The 20,865-nt window shown below is 45.9% G+C and overlaps 1 protein-coding gene across 1 annotated transcript in view; it reads left to right on the top strand.

Moving 5' to 3' along the window:
• Positions 1-6,044: 6,044 nt before the first annotated feature.
• Positions 6,045-20,865, top strand: part of CUNH3orf70 (chromosome unknown C3orf70 homolog) — a 42,869-nt gene continuing 28,048 nt past the window's right edge. Inside the window, exon 1 of the mRNA XM_052740096.1 lies at positions 6,045-6,372. Coding sequence (XP_052596056.1) covers positions 6,183-6,372 — 190 coding nt within the window. The 5' untranslated portion in view covers positions 6,045-6,182. The remainder of the gene's footprint in view (positions 6,373-20,865) is intronic.

Genomic DNA, 20,865 nt, shown 5'->3' on the forward strand with positions numbered 1-20,865 from the left:
TGGTAGCCCTGACAAGTTAGGCTTGGACATCCATCTTAAATAAGCCAACTAAACAGAGAGGTAGCAATGGGTCGCAGAGAAAGGAGACTTAGTCAATGTTGGGAACACACAGGAAAGAGGAATGAATAAGGAGGTCCAGTGGCTCCAAGTTCACCTGCGAGGTCCTGGCATGAGGCTTAGGTTTCACTAGGCATCTGGAGGTCTGCATACCGAAGCAGTCTCAGTCAGAGTGTCCCCTACCCCATCATCCACCCACCAGTGTCTTCAGCTCCAGTCTCTCCCGCAAAGTTGTCACAACTGTGAAATGGAGACAAATTCCTCTCCTGCTGGCCCCAGGCAGTCAGCATTTTCTTTCTCTTAGCGTGAGATTCCTGGAGAATCCAGTTTCTTGAGGGAACCATTGTTTCAGCCAAAAGGAAGGGCACAGATGCCTTCAGAATATTTTGTTTCCGCCAGGCTGGTTCCAAGAGGGCTGTTGACAAGAGGCCAACACAAATCACATTCTTTGCAACCTAATCTTGGAAATGCTCCCACCTCTATTTCTGGAGTTGCAATTGCTCCATCCGACCCATATTTCTTTCAAGAAGATGGCAGAGCTGGCCCAGGCCTTGCTGGCTGCCCAGTGTGCACTGCCCTCTCCCTGGCCTTTGTACAGCCAGTGCATTCTTGCTGGGAAATGTGTTTTGATGGCTCTGGGCAGAACTGCGCTTCTATCCTGTCCTTTGTGCTTTGTTTAAAGTCGTACAAGCAATTACCTTTTATAATCCTAGGCTCACTTTAGGTTACCCCTTCAAATTGTCTCCAGCAAACTGTTAGGGTGCTGTGTCACTTTCCCTGGGGAGACATGAACAACATCTCCTCACCCCGGGATAGGGGTGATAGGGCACCCGGGACTAACTAGAGGAAGGGTTCTGTGGAAGTCTAGTTTAGCGAGCCAGTGAGTTTCTTGAGGATACTTATTAGAGCATGGGGCCTCACAGGCAGCTGCATCACTGAGAAACCCACCCCAGAAGGAGGACAGAAGCTGTATCCCTGGGGCTCCCTGAACACCCTGTACTCAGATGAGTTGATCGGAGACTCTCCTCTTCACAGCAGTTGTGAGACCCTGTGAGTCTTGTAACTTTGGGCGCCCCCCTTCTCCATCTAGGAGGGAAAGTTTCCATTTAAAAAATGCTACACAAATGAGACCGTGGCGGCTAGAAGGCACTCTGTGGGCGCTGGATTGTACCTGAGTGTTTGGTAGAGGGCTGACTGCAGGCTGTTGTCCTCACCAGTGCCTCATTTATACTCTTGAGTCAGCCATTGTATTCTAGATTGTTCTTTACTGATACTATAACCTCCCAATGCTTCCTGCAATGGGCTAACTAAGGCTTGTTTAATTCTGTGTTAAAAGTTCATCTTATTTTTATGTATGTGTCTGTGTCTGTGCAATAAGCACATGCCTGCACTTCTCCAACACACCACTCCAACAGGACCATGCCTCCCAATCCTTCCTAAACAGTCCATCAATGGGGAACCAAACATTCAAATCTATGAGCCCAAGGGGCCATTCTCATTTAAACCACCTCACCCATGTGCTCTCACAGTCCCATTTCACCCTGGTAAATACGTTTGTCTACCCAGGTGCAGAGCCATCTCCTTCCTCAAAATGGAGTCGTCATTTGCTTGTACAATGGAGTCTCTCAGGGCAAGGGACAGCCTAAAAATCCACTGTTTAATACAATGTGGAGTCACTTAGGACAAGGTACCACCTGATCTCAACAGGCTTCAAAGCAATCTGTTCATTCTGGGGATTTTGGATTTAAAAATCAGGTGTTTTGTCTTTCCATACACTTCACAATATTCAGTCATCTCTCTCTCTCTCTCTCTCTCTCTCTCTCTCTCTCTCTCTCTCTCTCTCTCTCTCTGTGTGTGTGTGTGTATGTGTGTGTGTGTGTAGAGAGACAGACAGACAGATGGTTTTGGGGATCCATTTCAGCTCCCTTCACATCTACCTTTGAGCTACATCTCCAGCATAGCTGTGAACATTTTGATATGTCTATTTAACATGATTTGCCAGATGCCTCTGATGCACCCAATACAATGTCAAGAGCTGGGAATAAACAGTACCTGCTAGACTGTTTGAGGTGCCACGTAGAGGGACAGCAAGTTCTTAAGGTTGCAGAGGAAGCTGGGCATGGTGGCACAGGCCTATACTCCCAGCTACTTAGGATGCTGAAGCAAGAGGATCTACAAGCTTGAGGGATGCCTCTGCCTCTTAGTGACAGCCTATCTCCAAATACAAAGTGTAAACAGGGCTGAGGGTATAACTATATGGTTGAGCACCTGAGGCCTTAAGTTCAACCTCCAGTCCCGATAATAATAATTAATAATAGTAATAACAACAGTGATGATGATGATGACAACCCAGAGCGAACTAGACAAAGACTTCAGACAGCAATTGAGCTCAAACAAGATCCAGAGTCAAGCAATCAAAGCAAAAGAACTGGGAGGCATTAGGGCAGGCAGAAGAGAATGGCACACTCCCAGAAATACAGCAGTAGTGGGCTTTGGAGCCTAGGGAAGAGGTTCGTTTTGAATAGCTGTTGTGGTGGTTTGAAAGAAAATGGCCCCCAAAGGGAGTGGCACTATTGGAGTTGTATGGCTTTGTTGGAGTAGGTGTGGCCTTGTGGGAGGAAGTGTGTCCACTCAAAGGCAGGCTTTGAGGTCTCATATATGCTCCAGCCATGCCCAGTGTCTCAGACCACTTCCTCAGCTACCTCTCCAGCCCTATGTCTGCCTACACACCAATGTGGCCCACTATGATGATAATGGACTGAACCTCTGACCCGTATGCCACCTCGATTAAATGTTTTCCTTTATAGGAGTTGCTGTGGCCATGGTGTCTCTTCACAGCATGTAACTAAGACAGCAGTTCTAAGGCGGTCTCTCCACAGCACCCTAGAGGGAGGGTCGGGAGGAAAAGGTCTCTGGTTGTGAGTGTTTGAGATGCTGGGTTGGTTAGTTTTTGTCAAATCGATGCAAGCTCAGGTCATCCCATCACTTAGGAAGAGGGACCCTCAACTGAGAAAATGCCTCCATCAGACTGGCTTGTATGCAAGTCTGTGGGACTTTTTTTTTTGATTAATGAATGATGTGAGCAGTTCTGCTCTGGGAAGGTGGTCCTAGGTTGTATATAAGAAAGCAGGCTGGGAAAGCCATGGAAAAGCCAGCCAGTAAGAGGTGTTCCTCCATGGTTCTGTTTTAGTTCCTGTCATGACTTCTTTTGACAACGGTCTGTAACACGGAAGTTTAAGATAAAGCAAACCCTTTCTACCCCACATTGCTTCTGGTCAGCGTTTTATTACAGAGATAGAAAACAAATCCGGACAGGGACTAATATGGAGCATCTGCAGTGGGGGCCCGGAACAGGACAAGGCGGTACAGGGAAGCGTGACTGCTTCTGAGTCTAAAGATGCTGTTCTTATCTCCACACTGGAGCAAATGCTGAGTCCAAGCTGTGCTAATGGCCTTGCTGAACAGACTTCTTCCTTCCTCACAGGCGGCTCCCAGTTTAGCTGTACTGCATTTGGAAGCTGTTGCCCCCCCCCCGCCCCCCCCCCCCCCCCGTCATCCTGTGATTGGTTTAATACGACTAGCAGCCAGATTGCTGGTAGCTGATTCATAACCACGATGCTTGGTTGCTTGATTAGGTAACCGAAACCTGTTCCATAAAGGCTCAGTTTTTAAGTATTCGAAGGGTTGATGTGCAAAGACAACATACATGAACAATAGACAAAGAGGTATACTGTGATAGGAACAAGTCATCCAGCTCTTCATATTTGAACCTGAAGATTCTAACTGTAGCGTTATAGCCAAATAGACAAGTCACAGCCCTTGTCAAGACTGATCTTGGGTGGCTATGAGTGTCTGGCATCTTAAGTCTTTGGGTCATCCACAGCTTGGCTAGGAATAGTCCCATTGCATAAAAAATTTGTGTCAGCATGCTTCCTAATTAGTGGAATCTTGTGGTTCAGTCTGTAATAAAAGCAAATGGGGTTAGCTATGTAAGCCCTCCTGTTATGTGGTCTCTTATGATATGCCTGGTAGTAGAGGAAGTTTATACATTGGAAGTGAAAAATAGATTAAAACAAATCGATATACCAATTGTTAAAAAAAAAGTGGTTGGTGGGTCTACAGAAAGGCTCAGAGGTTAAGGGCACTGGCCGTTCTTCCAGAGGACCTGGGTTTGATCCCCAGCATCGGCATGGCAGCCAACAACCCCCTGTTACTCCAGTCCCAGGGAATCTGATAAATACTCTTCTGTCGGGCACTGTGTGCAGGTGGTGCACACACATACTGCCAGCAAAACAGCCATACACACAAAATAATAAAATAAAATTTAGGGAAAAATGGATTTGATAATATAGCAATAATGTGGTGTGGATTCCTTTTTTTTTTCTTGCTGAAGTTATTCTGAGATGGCTATATTAACAGCAGGGATGCATGGATGCTGAGTCAGCAGTGAGCTGCTTTGGGACTTAAGGGGGTGGACACCTGGGAAGTAGGTGAAGCGATGGCACCTTATGTTTAACGCTGTTTCAGCGGTAGGTTAATGGGAAGCCAGAGTTTGTGACTTAGAACAGACAGCCTTTTCTGTCTGGATATCCCTCTATTCCTGACACACGAAGATTTCACTAGAGTCAGACGTATGCAAATTAGATTTCCCTTCCTAAGCCAAGGTTAAATAAGAGGGAAAATTACGAAAGGTTGCTTATGGCAGCAAAGATTTTTGAGGGCTTGAGGATGAATTTGCTTTAAAGCCAGGCGAGATCTCACTGCTAAGCGGGAATAAGGTGGAGGGAAAGGAGATCCCGGTATAAGCACGGTCCAGCCCAGCATTTGTGCTGAGGAGTTCTGACCCTCGGTAATTACAGGCATTTCCCTTGGCCTTGAGAAGCATTTGGCAAGGAAGCTGAAGGAGGGCGTTCCCTCCTTTCCGTGTTCCAGGCTGGGTCCTGGCACCCACTGCAGGGACAGCCAATTCCCAGCGCGGCTCCCTAGGAAGAAGGATTTCTTTCCTCTTCTCTGGTTCAGCCTGGGATGGAAAACCTATTTGATGCAAGTTGTGGTCAGGAGGGAAGACAGACGAGCAGACTTGGGGAGGTGGGAGGGGACGCTGCTGCCTGGGCAGCCACACCCATTGGCCAGGCTGGGCCCCACGGCGGTCCCATCTGTGTGCCCACGTCCGTGTCAACTCCACACATACACTCCATGCATAAGCCCTCTACGCCATTCCAGCCCACCACACGGCCACACACACTCATGCTCAACCTATGCAGTTAATCAGGCTCATACACACACTGTGGCGTCCACACTCACTCCCCCAACCCCCAACTCGACCACTCGACTGTACGCACAGGCCACACACATAGACATTACAAGTCACTCAGTGAACACCCCCACCCCCATCTATCAGGACACGAGCCTAACACAACCTCCCACCCCAGCTGCCCGACGCCCCAACCCAGCACTAGTTCCGGGCGGCTGGCGCTGGGAGGAACCCGCTAGGTCTCGGGTCTCGGGTCACTGTCGGACCGCGGCGGGGGCGAGTGAGAGCCCCGCAGGACGCCGCGGCACGCCGGGGAGGGAGTGCCAGGGCCAGGCTGGACCGTGGGCCGAAAGGATGCGGGAGAAGGCAGCTGTAGCCAGAGCCACCCCCCCACCCCACCCCACGAGAGGGCGGGCGCGTGCGGGACGTGTGCGTGTAGGGACCCAGCTGACCGTCCTCGCGGCCCGCCCTCCGCTCCGACAGGCGCGTGGGACCGACTCGCGGGGGCCAGGCTCGCCGAGGGGCGCGGCAGCCTAAGTGTGCGCGTGCGCGTGCAGGCGTGGCGGCCCGAGTGGGTGGGGGGGAGCAGAGAGGAGGGAGCAGCGGGGAGGACGAAAGAGAGAGAAGGGAGGTGGGAGCAGGCAGGAGGGTGGCGAGGAGAAAGAAGGGAGGAGGGAGCAAGGAGGAGGGCGCAGGAGAAGGGACCAGGGCGGCCGGAGGTGGCAGGCCCGGCCCGGTCGCTGCGCCCTCCCGGGGCCGCTCCTCCGCCAGCCGGTCCCCGCCGCGCCTCCTCCAGCCCGCAGCTCGCCCGCGGTCCTGCCCGCCCGCGCCTCTGTTCCCGGGCTCCGGCCCCGGCTCCGCGCCGGGAGAGATGAGTGCGGCCGCGGCGCCCGAGCGCGGCTGGAAGAGCGAGAAAGTGGACGAGGCGCAGGCCCTGGCGCGGAGCTGCGCCGCCCGCAGACCCGACTTCCAGCCGTGCGACGGGCTGTCCATCTGTGCCACGCACAGCCACGGCAAGTGCTTCAAGCTGCACTGGTGCTGTCACCTGGGATGGTGTCACTGTAAGTGGAGCCGCGTCGGCCTGTGGTCGCCCGTCTGCGGCCCGGCGCTGCCGGGACGACGGGAGGAAATCCCGGGGGAGCCTTGCTGCCTAGCCTTCTCTGGCCCAGGGAAGCCTGGGTCTGGTGTTCTTTGCTTTTTCTTTAATATCCTTGCTTAGAGGTGGTAAAGCCGCCAGAGCGAGTGCCTAGGGGCAGGAACGTTTTCAGGGGTGGGGGTAGGCACGGACATGCCCCTTTCACTTTCTTGCCTTTTCTTTCTGGGTGCCGTTTAACAGAAGGAGCTCAGAGAAGCCCAGGTGATTCTCATTTATTCAGACCGAGAAAGAAGAAGGAAGGATGGCTTCTGAGAAGTTAAAGAGAACAGTTTGAAGAGCAAACTCCTTCGACAGACACCCAGTTACAGCATTTGAGCCAAGCCAGAACTAGTCTAGGCCAGGCCCTTTCTGTTTATCCTGCCAGTTTTAAATAGATTAAACTTAAGTATCCATTTAATCAGAATTCCACAATTTGATTACTTCGGCATTTAGCTTAATCTGACTGATGAATCATTTCTTTTTAGAAACATTCTACAGTCTGTTTCCACATAATCTTAGATTAGAGGGCTTTAGAGTGTTTAAGACACATTTTCCAAGTGGTCTTCAATCAAACTTATTTTTCCTGTTATTCAGAAGCAAATGGCCCACAAGGAGAGATGTAATATGTAACTAATCTTTATTTGCATTAATTGAGGATATTTGAATATCTGAGTTGAATTATGAATTAAAGGATAGAAAGTCTTTGCTTTTTCCTTATAGACTCAGCAAACATTGGTGTTTTGTTGCTGTTTCCTCTGCTGATGAGGCCAAACAGGAAGTTTTTGCTTCTCATTACAACTGTGGCTTCCGAGTAGGAAATACTGGTCTGAAGGACAGCAGTGGGATGCATTCGATGGGAGTCCCCCTCCCTCAAGCGTCCTGTTCATACTGTGGGATGTGGAGAAGTTAGGGTGGGCCCAGCCCTTGCCTTTCTTACTTAAGGACTGCCCCTTGCAGGTGGAGTTGGCTCCTGGGAAGTACGCATCTGCTCAAACGGATTTCTCCTCATTGATGAGCCTGGATTCTCGACTGTCTCCCTTATCAATTCTTTCCTCTGTTCTTACGTGTACCTTATGAAATCGTGTGTGTAAGTGTGCGCGCGTGTGCATGCCGTGACTCACATGTGGAGGTCAGAGGACAACTTTGTGGATTTTGGGGAATCCAACTCAGGGTGCCAGGCTTATGAGGCCAGTGTCTTCAACTCTCTGAACCATCTTGCTATTCCCTTTCTTACTAAATCTTAAATTCTTCTCAAATCGTGGTGGTCTCCACTCCAGATACGCACGTTTGAATATATGAAGGATTTCTTGCACACATGCCCATTTTTTTTCTCTGCATCCCAGGTTTGAACTTGATGCTCACTGAAGGACTTAGTGGATGGAGATAGCCACCATTTTTCACTGAGGCCATGGCTGTGCCCTGTTTCTGAACCGCCTGCCATTCCCGGCTGTCCTTCCTCTTATAGAAAAGTAGCCCTGTTCCTAGCCATCCTGGTTGTTTTGTTCTGAACACGTGTGCTGATGTTAGGTGGAAAGTACCTGAGCTCTGGTCTGGCCCGTGGGGACCAGGACTGCCACCTGTCTGTCTCCGAGGGGCCACTCTGCCTTTGCCTAGCTGCGTTGATGTTAGCCCTTCTCGGATACCTCGTCACGCCAAGCTGCCGCTGCTCCCTCAAACTAAGCTTGTTGTCTGCTAACGCCGTTAAGTGAGCTTTGAAAACGGTGGCAATTCATCCATGACTTGCCCCTCTCAAAGCTGTATGTGTGTTTTTGGAGACAAGTTCTGATACCTTAGGGATCCCCCCCCCCGTTATTTTATTATATGAGAATTAGCCCATTTTCCTAAGTTACTGTGATTTCAGCCTTGACTCTATGATTGGGTGTACATAGCTTTTGTGTATTTACATGTGTGTTATTCTTCCTGTGTTCATGTCATTGTGCCTATAGTAAACTTCTATGTCTTTACTCTAGTTATCAATAAAGTAGTTAAGAGGGAAGGCCACAGAGTCCTGCAGCCTGCTGATAGACCTGCCCTTGAAGCTGACAACAGTTTGTTAAGGAGCACTGTTGAGGCTGTTCCATATTACCTAGTTGCCTAAATGCACTCTCCATCTTGTGTTGTGATGCCCATCTGGGTAAATGGGAGCTGGTTAACTAAATTGCTGCGGTCCCACCAACACAGGGATTTTGCTGCTGCCTCTTGATCTGTGCTTTCTATACGCAATCCTCTTAAAAAAAGGAAATTAGAATGAGCAGATAACTCAGATGGGTTCCACAATGCTTCCTGTTTTCTTTTAAGAGACCAGGGACTGATAAATAATCCAAATTTAGGAAAGGATTTCCATCGGGTATACTGATATTCGTAGTTCTTTATGATTTCTTTTCTGTGTGTAATGTTTATATCTGTACATGTGTGTGTGTTTCTGTGAGTGAGTGTGTGTGTAGTGTCTGTATGTGTACATGTGTATGAGTGAGGGTATATGTAGTGTCTGTGTGTGTGTAAGTATGTGTGTATAGTGTTTATGTTTGTACACACTTGTGTGTTTATGTGTGAGTGAGTGTGTGTGTGAGGCCCTGGGGTCTGTCCTCCAACTTCCCCCTTGTTTGGGTCAGAGTCCTTTGTTGTCTGCAGACTGGCTGGTCTGTGAGCTTCTGGGGACTCTTCTCTGCCCACCTCCTGTCTCAAGGTAGGAGCACTGGGGTTGCAGACACAGGCTTCTGTGCTTGGCTTTTCTGGGGTCTGCGGATTTGAACTTGGGTCTCCTCACTTGCGTGTCAAGCACTTTGCTCGCTGGGCCGTCCCCCCAGACCTTCATCTGTTCTTCTTCGTCTCTGCCAGGCCCCCACTCCTGTTCTGTGCCGCTGCACTGGCAGCGATGCAGGGATCTCATTCATGTGCGGCTGTGGTGCCCAGAGCTGCCAGGTGCTCTGTTTCTGTCCCCTCACTTGGTTGGGTATCAGTTCTTACTACCTCTTCACCAAAATAAAATTGTTCTTGAGTAGAAACAGTTAGCGTGTTTGGGAACCTTGTTGTCTGTCACGATTCTTCTAATCTGTTCTATGTATCTTACATATTTTCTTTTCATGAGATGTTGTAGAAACGAAATACAGATATGAGTACAGCTGCATCCCACCCTTTAAGCAGCGTCTAAGGGTGTGTCCCATGAATTTTTGTAATTCCTTTAAAGTAGCACATGTATAGATGAGGACACCATTGGTTTGTTCATTGAAGCTGAGAATGCAAATGAGAGATATCCCATCATACTTGAGAAAGAGAATCAGAACAATTAAGCAAGTTCAGTATATATGATGGATGTTATATATATATATATATATATATATATATATGATGGATGTCAAAACTGTGAAGTTCATAACCATAAAAAATAGAAAAAGCTGAAAATATGTACATGTTTATAGAAGACATGTAAAATATATACTCATTGGTGCATTCTTGCATAATTAGCGTGTTTGGATAATGACAAGTTTTTGAGGAATAAACTAGGACTTTTGTAAACCTTCCGACTACAGACTCTTACTGTGTTAAGAGTGTTACTTACTGTGTTACTTAACCTTTTCCTGGTAAGAACGATGTTGAGTTGAATGAATGAATGAAGGTTTCTAAGAACAGTTTTGAGAGGAGGGGGAAGTCGTGGCTTGGCTGTAGAAGAGAGGTAGGAGAGAGTAAACCATACGAAGATATTAGAAAGTAGACTTTTGTCCTTGAATAGACATTGGTTTAGAAGGAAGAAGAAATTAGAGATGTAGGTGGGTGAATTTGAGAGATGTTTGAGGTGAAATATATGGGTGTGAGTAGACTTGGGGTGAGGGGAAGGAATGGGAAGTTTATTAGGATCAACTTCTAGACTTCCGTCCTTTATAGCTGGGATAAATGGAGAGCAAGTGACGTGGGTGGTCATAAAGTCGGGTTTAGATTTGTTGAGTTTATGTGGTCTTAGTTGCATACAGGTTTGGAGAACTCAGAGGGGAGGTTTGGGCCAGAGATTGTATGAAAGTTTTCTGTTAACTAGAGGTTGTAGTTGGAGCCATGGGAAGTATGGTATCTCCAAGAGCAAGAAGACACAGGGCAAAGAATAAAGAAAACCCTTAGGCTGTCTCTTCAGACAAGTGTGGAGAGTCAATGCATGAGGATAAATTCTGAGATGACTAGAGAAGACAGATCTTCAAATGGAGTGCTGAACGGGCAAAGGGTGGTGAATTCTGGAAGAAGGAACAGGAAGATGTAACCAGTACTCATCAGGTTGTTCCTTAGATATTGCCAATTACACTCCTGATTTTTTTTTTTTTTTTTTTTTGCTGCAGAAGAGGATGAAAGATTTAGCCTTGCAATCATTACTTCAGGAATATACTAAAGTATTAGTCAAAGCAATTTGAGATAGATTCTTCAAGGCAAAAAGCCAACAGAGTCCCAGGAGCTGAGAATTAGGAAGTGACTGTTCATGTTTGCTCACTGATTACTTTGTGATGGACTAAACTGACTGTGCTGAGGATATTCTCGACAATCAATGCCATTCTGTCCATTTCAGAGTTGATAAAGAAGACCCAGTGGAGTCAAGAAGCTTTCTCACGGGCATATAGCTAGTTAGGACTAGAGCTTGTATCTGGATCCAGGTATGCCTGATGCTGGAATCTGACCCAGAACCAGAACAGAGAAATTTAGAGTTAATGAGCAGAACCAATAGCTCAAGTCCATTAGAGCCAACGACGGAGAAAGTGTTTTAGAAATGGGCAAGTGTCGTTTACAGTAATGAAATCCAGCAGAGTGAGAGCTGTAAAGAGGTCACTGGATTTGGAGAATAAAACTCAAGTGAAGGCTTATGAAAGAGAAAGTGATTAGAAGATGACAGGTGGGGTTGAGTGGGTGTACATGATATGATGTAGGTGCCACTAGCAGAACTCAGAGTTGGCTTCATAAAGTCACACAATAGATGAGCTCGATTTCCTGCAGAATGCATCTCAGAAGATGTCTGTTCCTTTCAGGTTGAAAGCAGTCGGAGTGGGACTTAATGTCACCTAAGATGATATTAGCATATCTAAAGAAAGACTGTCTCTGGAGAAGATGGAAGAATGGAGACAGAGGCAGGGCTGGAGGTGATTTTCAGGACTGTTTAGGGGAGACTGTATGCTACCTAAAGGGTGGGAAGCAGCCTGGTCTTCAGGCATTTGGATATAATCAAATCCCTGTTGGTCAATGTCCTATACAGAGGTAAAGAGCTGATTAGAGAATTTAGCTGTTAGAACTTCAGAGCAAATGAACTTTATCCATAGGTTAGCACTGTAGTTTTGTGTTATTCTAGTGTTCTCTTTCCCCACATCCATATCACTAACGCTAGGGAACCTCATACTCTCTGTTTTCCCTGGCAATCCCTGGTTGCTTCTTCTGAAGGATAGCTCTGTCATACCCATAATTGAGGCTACAGGGAATATATTCAATGCGGTGACAGTGAAACGTAGCCAGAGGGGAAGAGGGTAGTTAGGTAGAACAGTCAACTTCGACCCTTTATTTCTCCATAAGACTGAAGGTCCTACTTGACCTTGACTGGTAATTGAAGAGGAGAGCTCAGGTCTTGGGTAGGAGATGTGGACCAATGTTCTGGGTAAGTCTATTGAGAGATGTCAGAGCTGGAGAAGGCTGATAGGTATCCTCACATTAGACTGGTGCTCAGCAATGTGTCCACCTCACCAACAGCATAAAACAGAATGCTTGTCTACACACGCTGAAGTCTTTCTGTATGAGTGTTAACTCACCCGCTGCCAACAGCTCACACTGAGCAGCGCTGAGAACAGTAACGTAAGCATACATATTTAGTAGGTAGTTTGATACCATGTCCATTCAGTAAAACAACAGAAGTAGGTTCTTCATTGGGGCCTGTGACCTCAGGACCTCTGACCAGGTTTAGAATGTATTGCTGTGATAAAATACCCTGACAAAAGCGTGGCGGTTTTTTGTTTGTTTGTTTGTTTGTTTTGTTTGTTTTTTGGTTTTTCGAGACAGGGTTTCTCTGTATATTTTTGGTGCCTGTCCTAGATCTCACTGTGTAGACCAGGCTGGCCTCAAACTCATAGAGATCTGTCTGCCTCTGCCTCTGCCTCCTGAGTGCTGAGGTTAAAGGCGTGAGCCACCACCTCCTGGCGGTGTGGCAGTATGAATAAAATGTCACCCATAAGTCTCAGGCATTTGAAGACTTTATCCCCAGTTGGTGGCTGTCTGGGGAGGATTCAGTGTGACCTTGCTGGAGGAAGGGCCACTGGAGCCTGGACTTTGAATTAGCTCTCCCTACTTCCTGTTTGTGGTTTGAGATGTGATCTCTGAGCTGTTCCTGCCACCATGCCTCTGCTCAACCATCAGATACTCTAACCCTCTGGAACCATATGTCCAATTAACCACTTTATTTTATAAGTTGCTGTGGTCATGGAGCTTTATTACAGCAACAGAAAATAACACAAAAAGTACCCAAAGACAGGAAGAATTTATTTTAGCTCACAGTTCAAGGCGTAGCACATCGCATCATGGCAGGGAAGTCAGAGAAGCAGGGAGCTGGAACAGCCGTTCACATTCCATCTAAAGTAAGGAGAAAAGAGCAAAGAATGTATGTTGTGTTCAGCTCTCTTTCTCAATTTTATATAGTCCAGAATCTGCTGTCCTAACAATGACCCCACTCACAGTTAAGATGGGTCTTCCTACATCAATTAACATAACTAAAATTGTCCCCAGTGGGCATGCCCAGAAGTCTATCTCCCAGATGATGCTGTATTCTGATGTTGAAAATTAACCACCACACAGTACCAGGTATGCATTCCCTCCCCTGGTCCTCTAATTCAGTCATGATGTGGTTGGTTACGCCATAGCAGTCATGCCATTATTGTATGAGTGGGCATGTCCTGCCTGGCAGGCCAGTATTTTAATGCCAGGGTTTCACAGCTCGGTAAGACTGTTGATGACTTTTCTCTGCCAGCAGCCTGCGTGGCATTATGAAAGCTATCTAGCATGAATGAAGCTTCCATCTCATTTCCAGTGTGATTTTTCTATGTCCTGTAGCCAAGATGTGTGGTGTCTTTAGCAATATGGCCTTACCATCAAGTTCTTAAGGGCAACCAAGAGCATTGGCAATAACCTGTATTGTTTTGGGGACCTCTTGGGTCTCCATGACCAATACTCTATAGGGAAGTGTCTTACACCTAGAGCTGGTATACATGGCTTTTGGGAGAAACATTATCTACTCATGCATGATATATCTATTCAAACTTTTTTTTTGGTTTTTCAAGACAGGGTCTCTCTGTGTAGTTTTGGAGCCTGTCCTGGAACTCGCTCTGTAGACCATGCTGGCCTCAAACTCACAAAGATCCTCCTGTCTCTGCCTCCCAAGTGCTGGGATCAAAGGCGTGCGCCAGCACTGCCTGGCTAACATTTTTTTTTTAAAGTTGTAATTTTTGTTTGTGTTTTAGACAGGATCTCACTATATAACTGTGGCTGCCCTGAAACTCGCTATGTAGAACAGGCTGGCCTCAAACTGACCACAATTGGTCTTAAATTGTATTCTTGAGTTAGTTTACAAAATAGGTTCCTAGGCGAGTTTTTCTCATGTCCTTAGTTTTGACCAGCTCTCTCAACCTCTCCTCTTCTACTACCCCATGTCTGTAGCCACTGAATCATTTCCTCTGTCTGTGTTCCTCCCCGGTGCCTTCATAGCACGTGTTCTACTCCCCTCTCCCCTGAGGCCTCCTCTCCTAGCCCCAACAGTGGTCCCTTTCTAACTTCCTGGCCTCTCGTCACTCCAGGGTAAACACACACATCTAAAATTTGAAAACTAGGATCCGCTAATGAGTGAAAACAGGGAGTTTGTCTTTCTGAGCTGGGTTACCTCAGTCAGGGTAATATTTTTCAGTTCCATCCATTTGCCTGCAGATTTCCTAATTTGGTTTTATGTACCACTTATTCATTACCCACTCATCAGTTGGTGACATCTAGTTTGATTCCATTTCACATCTATTTTGAGCAGAGCAGCAACGAACATGGATGTGAAAGTGTCTCTGTAGTAGGAAGTGAAATCCTTTGGGCACATTCTCAGGAGTGGTTTAGCTGAGTCGTATGGTAGTTCTATTTTTAGCTTTTGAGAAACTTCCACACTGATTTCCATAGTGGCACACAAGTTTGCATCCCTGCCAACAGTGAATAAGGATTCCCCTTTCTCCACAACCTTCCAGCATTTGTTATCATTTTATTTCTTTTTTCAATTTAAAACGTTTTTAGAAAATACATAAATACTGTATTTACATAATTTTCACTTCTTCCTTTTCCAACTCCAACTCCTATCATGTCCCTTACTTCATCCTCTATAATTACACACACCAAACCAAACAAACCAACAAAATAGCACCCTGAATCTACTGAGTCCGTTTAGTGTTGTTCTCATGGGATGACCAGTTGGGATTGGATAATCCATTAGGTGGTTTGTACCTGAAGAAGATTGCTTCTTCCTTTCTCAGAAGCTATTGCCTGTAGCTCCTCGGCTAGGGGTGAGGCCCTTTGAAATATCCCGTCTGTGTTGACATGTCGACTGGTCTGTTATTGTGCTGGTCTTGTTTAAGAAACGGTATTGTTGAGATTTCATGGGTGCAGAATCCCTGCCATGTCTGCAAGACACTGCGTAGCCTTTAGGCATCCTGGTCCTATGGCTCCTATAACCTCTCTGTCCTTTCTTCTGGGATGTTCCCTGAGCCTTAGAGGTAGGGATTGCATTGTAGACAGTTCACAGGACACCCCATTGTCACCTGATCTCTACATTTTGACCAGTTGTATATTTCTGTTGTGGTCTCTGTCCACTGCAAAAACAGGCTTCTTTGATGAGGGGTGAGATCTATAGATATCTGTAGGTGTAAGGGTAAGTACTTACAATATAGCTTGTACATCATATTGGCTTATGGAAATGACAGTAGTGGTGTCTCCTCTAGGGTCTATAACATCTACAGCAGTGGCTAGTTCAGTAGGTTTACAGTCCTAGACATGAATTACCTGCTGTCCAGCAGGCCTTAAGTCCAGCCAGTCAGCTGTTTGTCACTTCCAAGATAGATGTGCCACTATGACATTATCTTACGGTTTCTATTGCTGTGAAGAGACACCATGACCACAGCCACTCTTATTAAGGAAAACATTTCACTGAGGTGTCAGCTTACAGTTTCAGAGGTTTAGTCCTGTGATGCATGCAGGCATATCTTGATCAGAAGGCAACTTAGGAAGCAGACTGTGACTGGGCGTGGCTTGAGTATATATGAGACCTCAAAGCCCGCCTCCACAGTGACACACTTCTTCCAACAAGGGCCATACTCACTTCAACAAGGCCACACTTCCTAGTAGTGCCACTCCCTTTGGGGTCCATTTTCTTTCAAACCACCACAGGCATCATTAAGGACATCTTGCCAAACTGGTTATTGTTGTGGTTTGTAGGCTTTACAGCTTGGTAGGACTACGGATTACCCATTGGCAACTTGTATGGAACCTCTGTGAGTCCATATGTGCATCGGTCTGGTGTATTTAGAAGGCCTTGTTTCCTTGGTGTCCTCCATCCCCCTGGCTCTTAAAGCCTTTCTTTCTACCTTCTCTTCCACAGAGTTCTTTGAGCCCTGAGGGGAGGAATCTGATGGAGACATTCCATTTAGGGCTGAGTGTTCAAAGGTCTCTCACTGTATAATGTCTGGCTGTGAGTCTCTGTATTTGTTTCTGTCTACTGCAGGAGGAAGCTTCTCTGATGGTGGCTGAGCAAGGCACTGATCATGTTTGTCTTTCTGGGTCTGGGTTACCTCACTCAGGGTCATTTTTTTTTCCAGTTCCATCCGTTACTTGTTAATTTTATTAAAAACAAACCAAACCAAACAATAACAAAAAAACCACTGGAGTAATGTAGTCCATTGCAGAAATGTCCCACATTGTCTTTATTCATTCATCTGTTAGAGGACATCTAGGTTGTTCACAATTTCTAGATACTATGAGTAGAGGAGCAAAGAACATGGTTGAGCAAGTGTCTCTGTGGTAGGATGAAGCATCCTTTACGTGCCTGAGTGTGGTGTGGCTGGATCTTGAGGTAGATCAGTTCCCATCTTCTTGAGGAACTCCCATACTGATGTCCATGGTGGCTGTCCCAGTTTACACTCCACCAGCTGTGGAGGAGTGTTCTCCTTACTCCACGTTGTCGCCAGCATGAGCTGTCACTATTGTTATTCATCTTGGCCATTTTGACAGGTATAAAATGAAATCTCAAAGTAGTTTGATTTGCATTTCCCTGATGACTAAGGATGTTGAACATTTCTTTAAATGCTTCTCAGCCATTTGAGTTTCCTCTTTTTGAGAATTACCTGTTTAGATCTGTACCCCAATTTAATTGGGTTATTTGTCTTCTTGATATCCAGATTTTTGAGTTCTTTATATATTTTGGATATTAGATCTCCTCCAGATGTGTTCTTGGTGAAAATCTTTTCCGATTGTTTAGGCTGCCACTTTGTCCAAATGATGGTGTCCCATGCCATGCAGAAGCTTTTCAGTTTCACGAGGTCCTGTTTATTAATTGATATTACTGTCTGTGCCAATGGTGTTCTGTTCAGAAAGTCTTTTCCCGTGCCAGTGAGCTCAAGGCTCTTTCCAACCACTTTCTCTTCTATCAGGTTCAGTGTATCTGGGTTTTTTGTTTGTTTGTTTTTGTTTTGTTTGTTTTTTCGAGACAGGGTTTCCCTGTGTAGTTTGGGTGCCTGTCCTGGATCTCGTTCTGTAGCCCACGCTGGCCTCGAACTCACAGAGATCCACCTGGCTCTGCCTCCCGAGTGCTGGGATTAAAGGCGTGTGCCAGCACTGCCCGGTGTATCTGGTTTTATTTTGAGCCCTTTGATCCATTTGGAGTTGAGTTTTGTGCAGGGTGGTAAGTATGGATCTTTTTGCATTTTTCTACATGCATCCATCCTGTTTGACCAGCACTATTTATAGAAGATGCTATCTTTTTCCAGTGTGTATTTCTGGCCTCTTTATAAAAAAAATCAGGTGTCCATTGGTGTATGGATTTATGCCTGGCTCTTCAATTGGATTCCCTTGATCAGTGTGTCTGTTTCTAGGCCAGTACCATGCTGTTTTCTTTACTGTATCTCTGAAGTACAATTTGAGATCAGGGATGGTGATACCTCTAGCAGTTGTTTTATCACTCAGGATTGATCAAATTTTGGAATTACCTTTTTAAAGTATTTTTCTTTTTTTAAGGATTTATTTATTTATTTTATGGATGAGTACTCTAGCTGCATGTATGCCTTTATACCAGAAGGGGGCATCAGATCTCACTATAGATAGTTGTGAGCCACCGTGTGGGTGCTGGGAATTGAACTCAGAACCTCTGGAAGAGCAGCTAGTGCTCTTAAGCACTGAGCCATCTCTCCCACTAGCCTTTTTAAGCTTTCATTTGGTGATTGTTTCATATGGGGTCATGAGAAATAATACAGAGGGGCCTGATGTTCATTGGCCCACAAATTGACGTCGATGCCATCAAGGCAAAGAACATTTCCATTATGGCTCATCATACCTTTGTGAAGTGTTTTTGTTACAAACTTCACTTAGTAATAGAAAAATATCATTTGAATAACAAAGAATCCTTGATGTCATTTCTTAGCACAGCTGTGTTTTAGAATTATTAGTGTCTGTTTCAAACTGACTGTAAAATTACAGCTATACCTCTAATGCTTATCTCTATATTTTTTAAAGCTGTGACTGGTAGAGTTAGTTTCTGCGTTTAACTTGGAGTTCACCTTAACAGATTCATATATGAGCCTCCACAAAAGGTTCTGTTTTTAGTTCTGCCTGGATAAGAGTGTAAAAGTGATTGTTTCTTTGCTATTGTCATTTAATATATTGTGTTGCCCTCAAAATGTAATCTAAGAGTCCAGTTATACACTGAAAAACTTTCTGTTAACGATAGGTGGAGACACAGATTCAGAAGTTGTGATCCATGCTAGACACACAGTGGGTGTGTGTCAAGTAACTGACCTCGGGCAGTATTGTCTGTAATTACTTAATTAAATAGTGCACATTCAGATCCATTCCAGCATTTGTGTCTTGTTTTTCAGCAACCATATTAAGGACAGTCATAAAATAGGTTTGTTTTGGAGCTTTGCCGTATTTACAGTACAGTTGCACTGATAGTGTGTTTTATACCTCACACATCACGTGGGATAGAAATATACCCATTAGTGTCTCTGGATGTTGGAATAGAAAGAGGTCCCACTAGGCTACATGGCGAGGTTCGACAGTCAGTGTGGCCTGCTGTGGACTCCCTCATTACTTTGGTGACGATCTCTGTATCTGCTTTACATAAAAAGGAAAGTTAAGAAAATCATAAACATTACTGTTTGTGTTGACTCAGTGTCCTTCAGGGGAAATCAGGTTCATTCATTTTCAGATAAGAAGATGGAGCGCTCACACTCACTGATTATAGTGTTAAAAAAAAGGAGCAAATCTCTGGAACCTGTATGTGCATGCGTGCGTGCGTGCATGTGTGTGTGTGTGTGTGTGTGTGTGTGTGTGTGTGTGTGTTTATGCATATGCGTATGTGTGTGAGTTTGTGTTCACATGTGGGTTGTCAGTGAGACAGATGGAGAGACTTGACTTTCCTGAAAGGCATTCAGTCAGGGGGTCAGCCAATGATGCAATGTGAATGCATTGTAGGGGCAGGACACTAGAGCTGAGAACTTAAAGAGGCTGCAGTGGGTATGAGCTAACCGGGTGCAGTGGGTATGAGCTAACCGGGTGCAACTGGGTATGAGCTTACCAGGTGCAGCTCGGTATGAGCTAACCGGGTGCAGTGGGTATGAGCTAACCAGGTGCAGCTGGGTATGGCTAACCGGTGCAGCTGGGTATGAGCTAACCGGTGCAGCTGGGTATGAGCTAACCAGGTACAGCTGGGTATGCACTAACTAGGGGAAGGTGGGTAACCAGATGAGAAGGCCAGGGCTCTAGGAAGATAATGACACCTTTTAACATATTTTTGCATCTGATGTAGCTAATAGTAACAGACTCAATTGTAAGTAATAGTGGCTTTTTACCAAAAGTGCCACCTATTCCAGAAAGGAGACCACCCAGACACCCATACTCAAGGAACCAAGTCTCAGGTAACCAGGAAAGACTGTAGTTACCTCTTGGTTGCTGTGATAGAGTTGGTTCGCTGCTGAGGTAAGCTACAATCTGGTCCTGCACACATGAGAACAAAGAGAACATGTTTTTATTAACTGGGAGCAGACCCTGCCAAGGGCTAGGACCAGGGACTCTGGCAAGGTCAGCACCATCCCAAGTGTTTTTCTGGACTAACAGCCAGCAAGGTGTGTCAGAGGTGGGCAGAAGGGGTTTCCTAGAACCCTGGCTAGGGGCAGCCAGGGAGTGTTGAAAGGACAGACACACAGATACAGCACAGTGAAGTTGGGATTGGATAGGGTTCCACTACCCCTGTGGCTACTGCCAAGATTTGGAACCTCAGAGAATTTATTATGTACAGCCCAGAGGGAGGGGCTACTCTGGGTAGGAGGTCTCTTTAGGAGAGCAGTCTGGGAGGAAGAAACACAGTTGCTAGTCTTTGTACACCCTAATCAGTCAGTCATAAATAATCATACTGGCACTCCTGGGGGAGGCTTTGCCGTTCCTTTTGAGCATGGTCCAGATGGGTAACAGCTTTGCCATGCGTCACTTAGTCCACAACATGGCCACGCACGGGTCAAAATACATGTCCACGCACGGGTCAAAATACATGTCCACTCAGGACTTCACTCACTCAGGGCTTCCTCCATGCCTACAGGTTTCAAAGCATGTCAACTCCCCTAATTAAATGGACAGAACACATCATCTCCCTGGTTCAGTTAGGTTAACATGCATAGAGCATATGGGCCCTCCATTGGCTTAATTTATACAATGCTCAGAGCATTAACCAGTCTCATTAGAAATGGCCTCAGACTTTGTCCAGTTCTTTTTTTAAATGCTGTTTGAAATCCGGCACAGCCAGCTTAACATGTTTCCCCCCTCTCTTGGAGTCCCCTCTGGAGCTTTGCTTAATTCTATGGAGCTCTGTTTTCGGCCATTAATCTTTCATTTTTCTTCTTTCTATAAGAATAGAACTCGAAAACTCGCCCTTTACTCTTTTAATTCATGAGATGAGGACCCAGAACACGAGCTCTTCAGTTATGCACACCAAAGGACATTTCCTTTTACCATTTCAATACTGGACAGAATTTACCTCAGAATATGTTAATTTATGTTAATCTTAGTTTCAAGCACTTTTTGATTTTTTTTATTTCTTTTAAAATGACAGAAGCTGTCAAGGTTGGTCAAAGTGACTAACTCAGCTATGAGATTGACAGCTGTCAGATGTGGCTCAGGCACAGCC

The sequence above is a fragment of the Peromyscus californicus genome, unplaced genomic scaffold, assembly GCF_007827085.1.
Source record: "Peromyscus californicus insignis strain IS unplaced genomic scaffold, ASM782708v3 Scaffold_16__1_contigs__length_79575227, whole genome shotgun sequence".
In the NCBI taxonomy this organism is placed as follows: domain Eukaryota; kingdom Metazoa; phylum Chordata; class Mammalia; order Rodentia; family Cricetidae; genus Peromyscus; species Peromyscus californicus.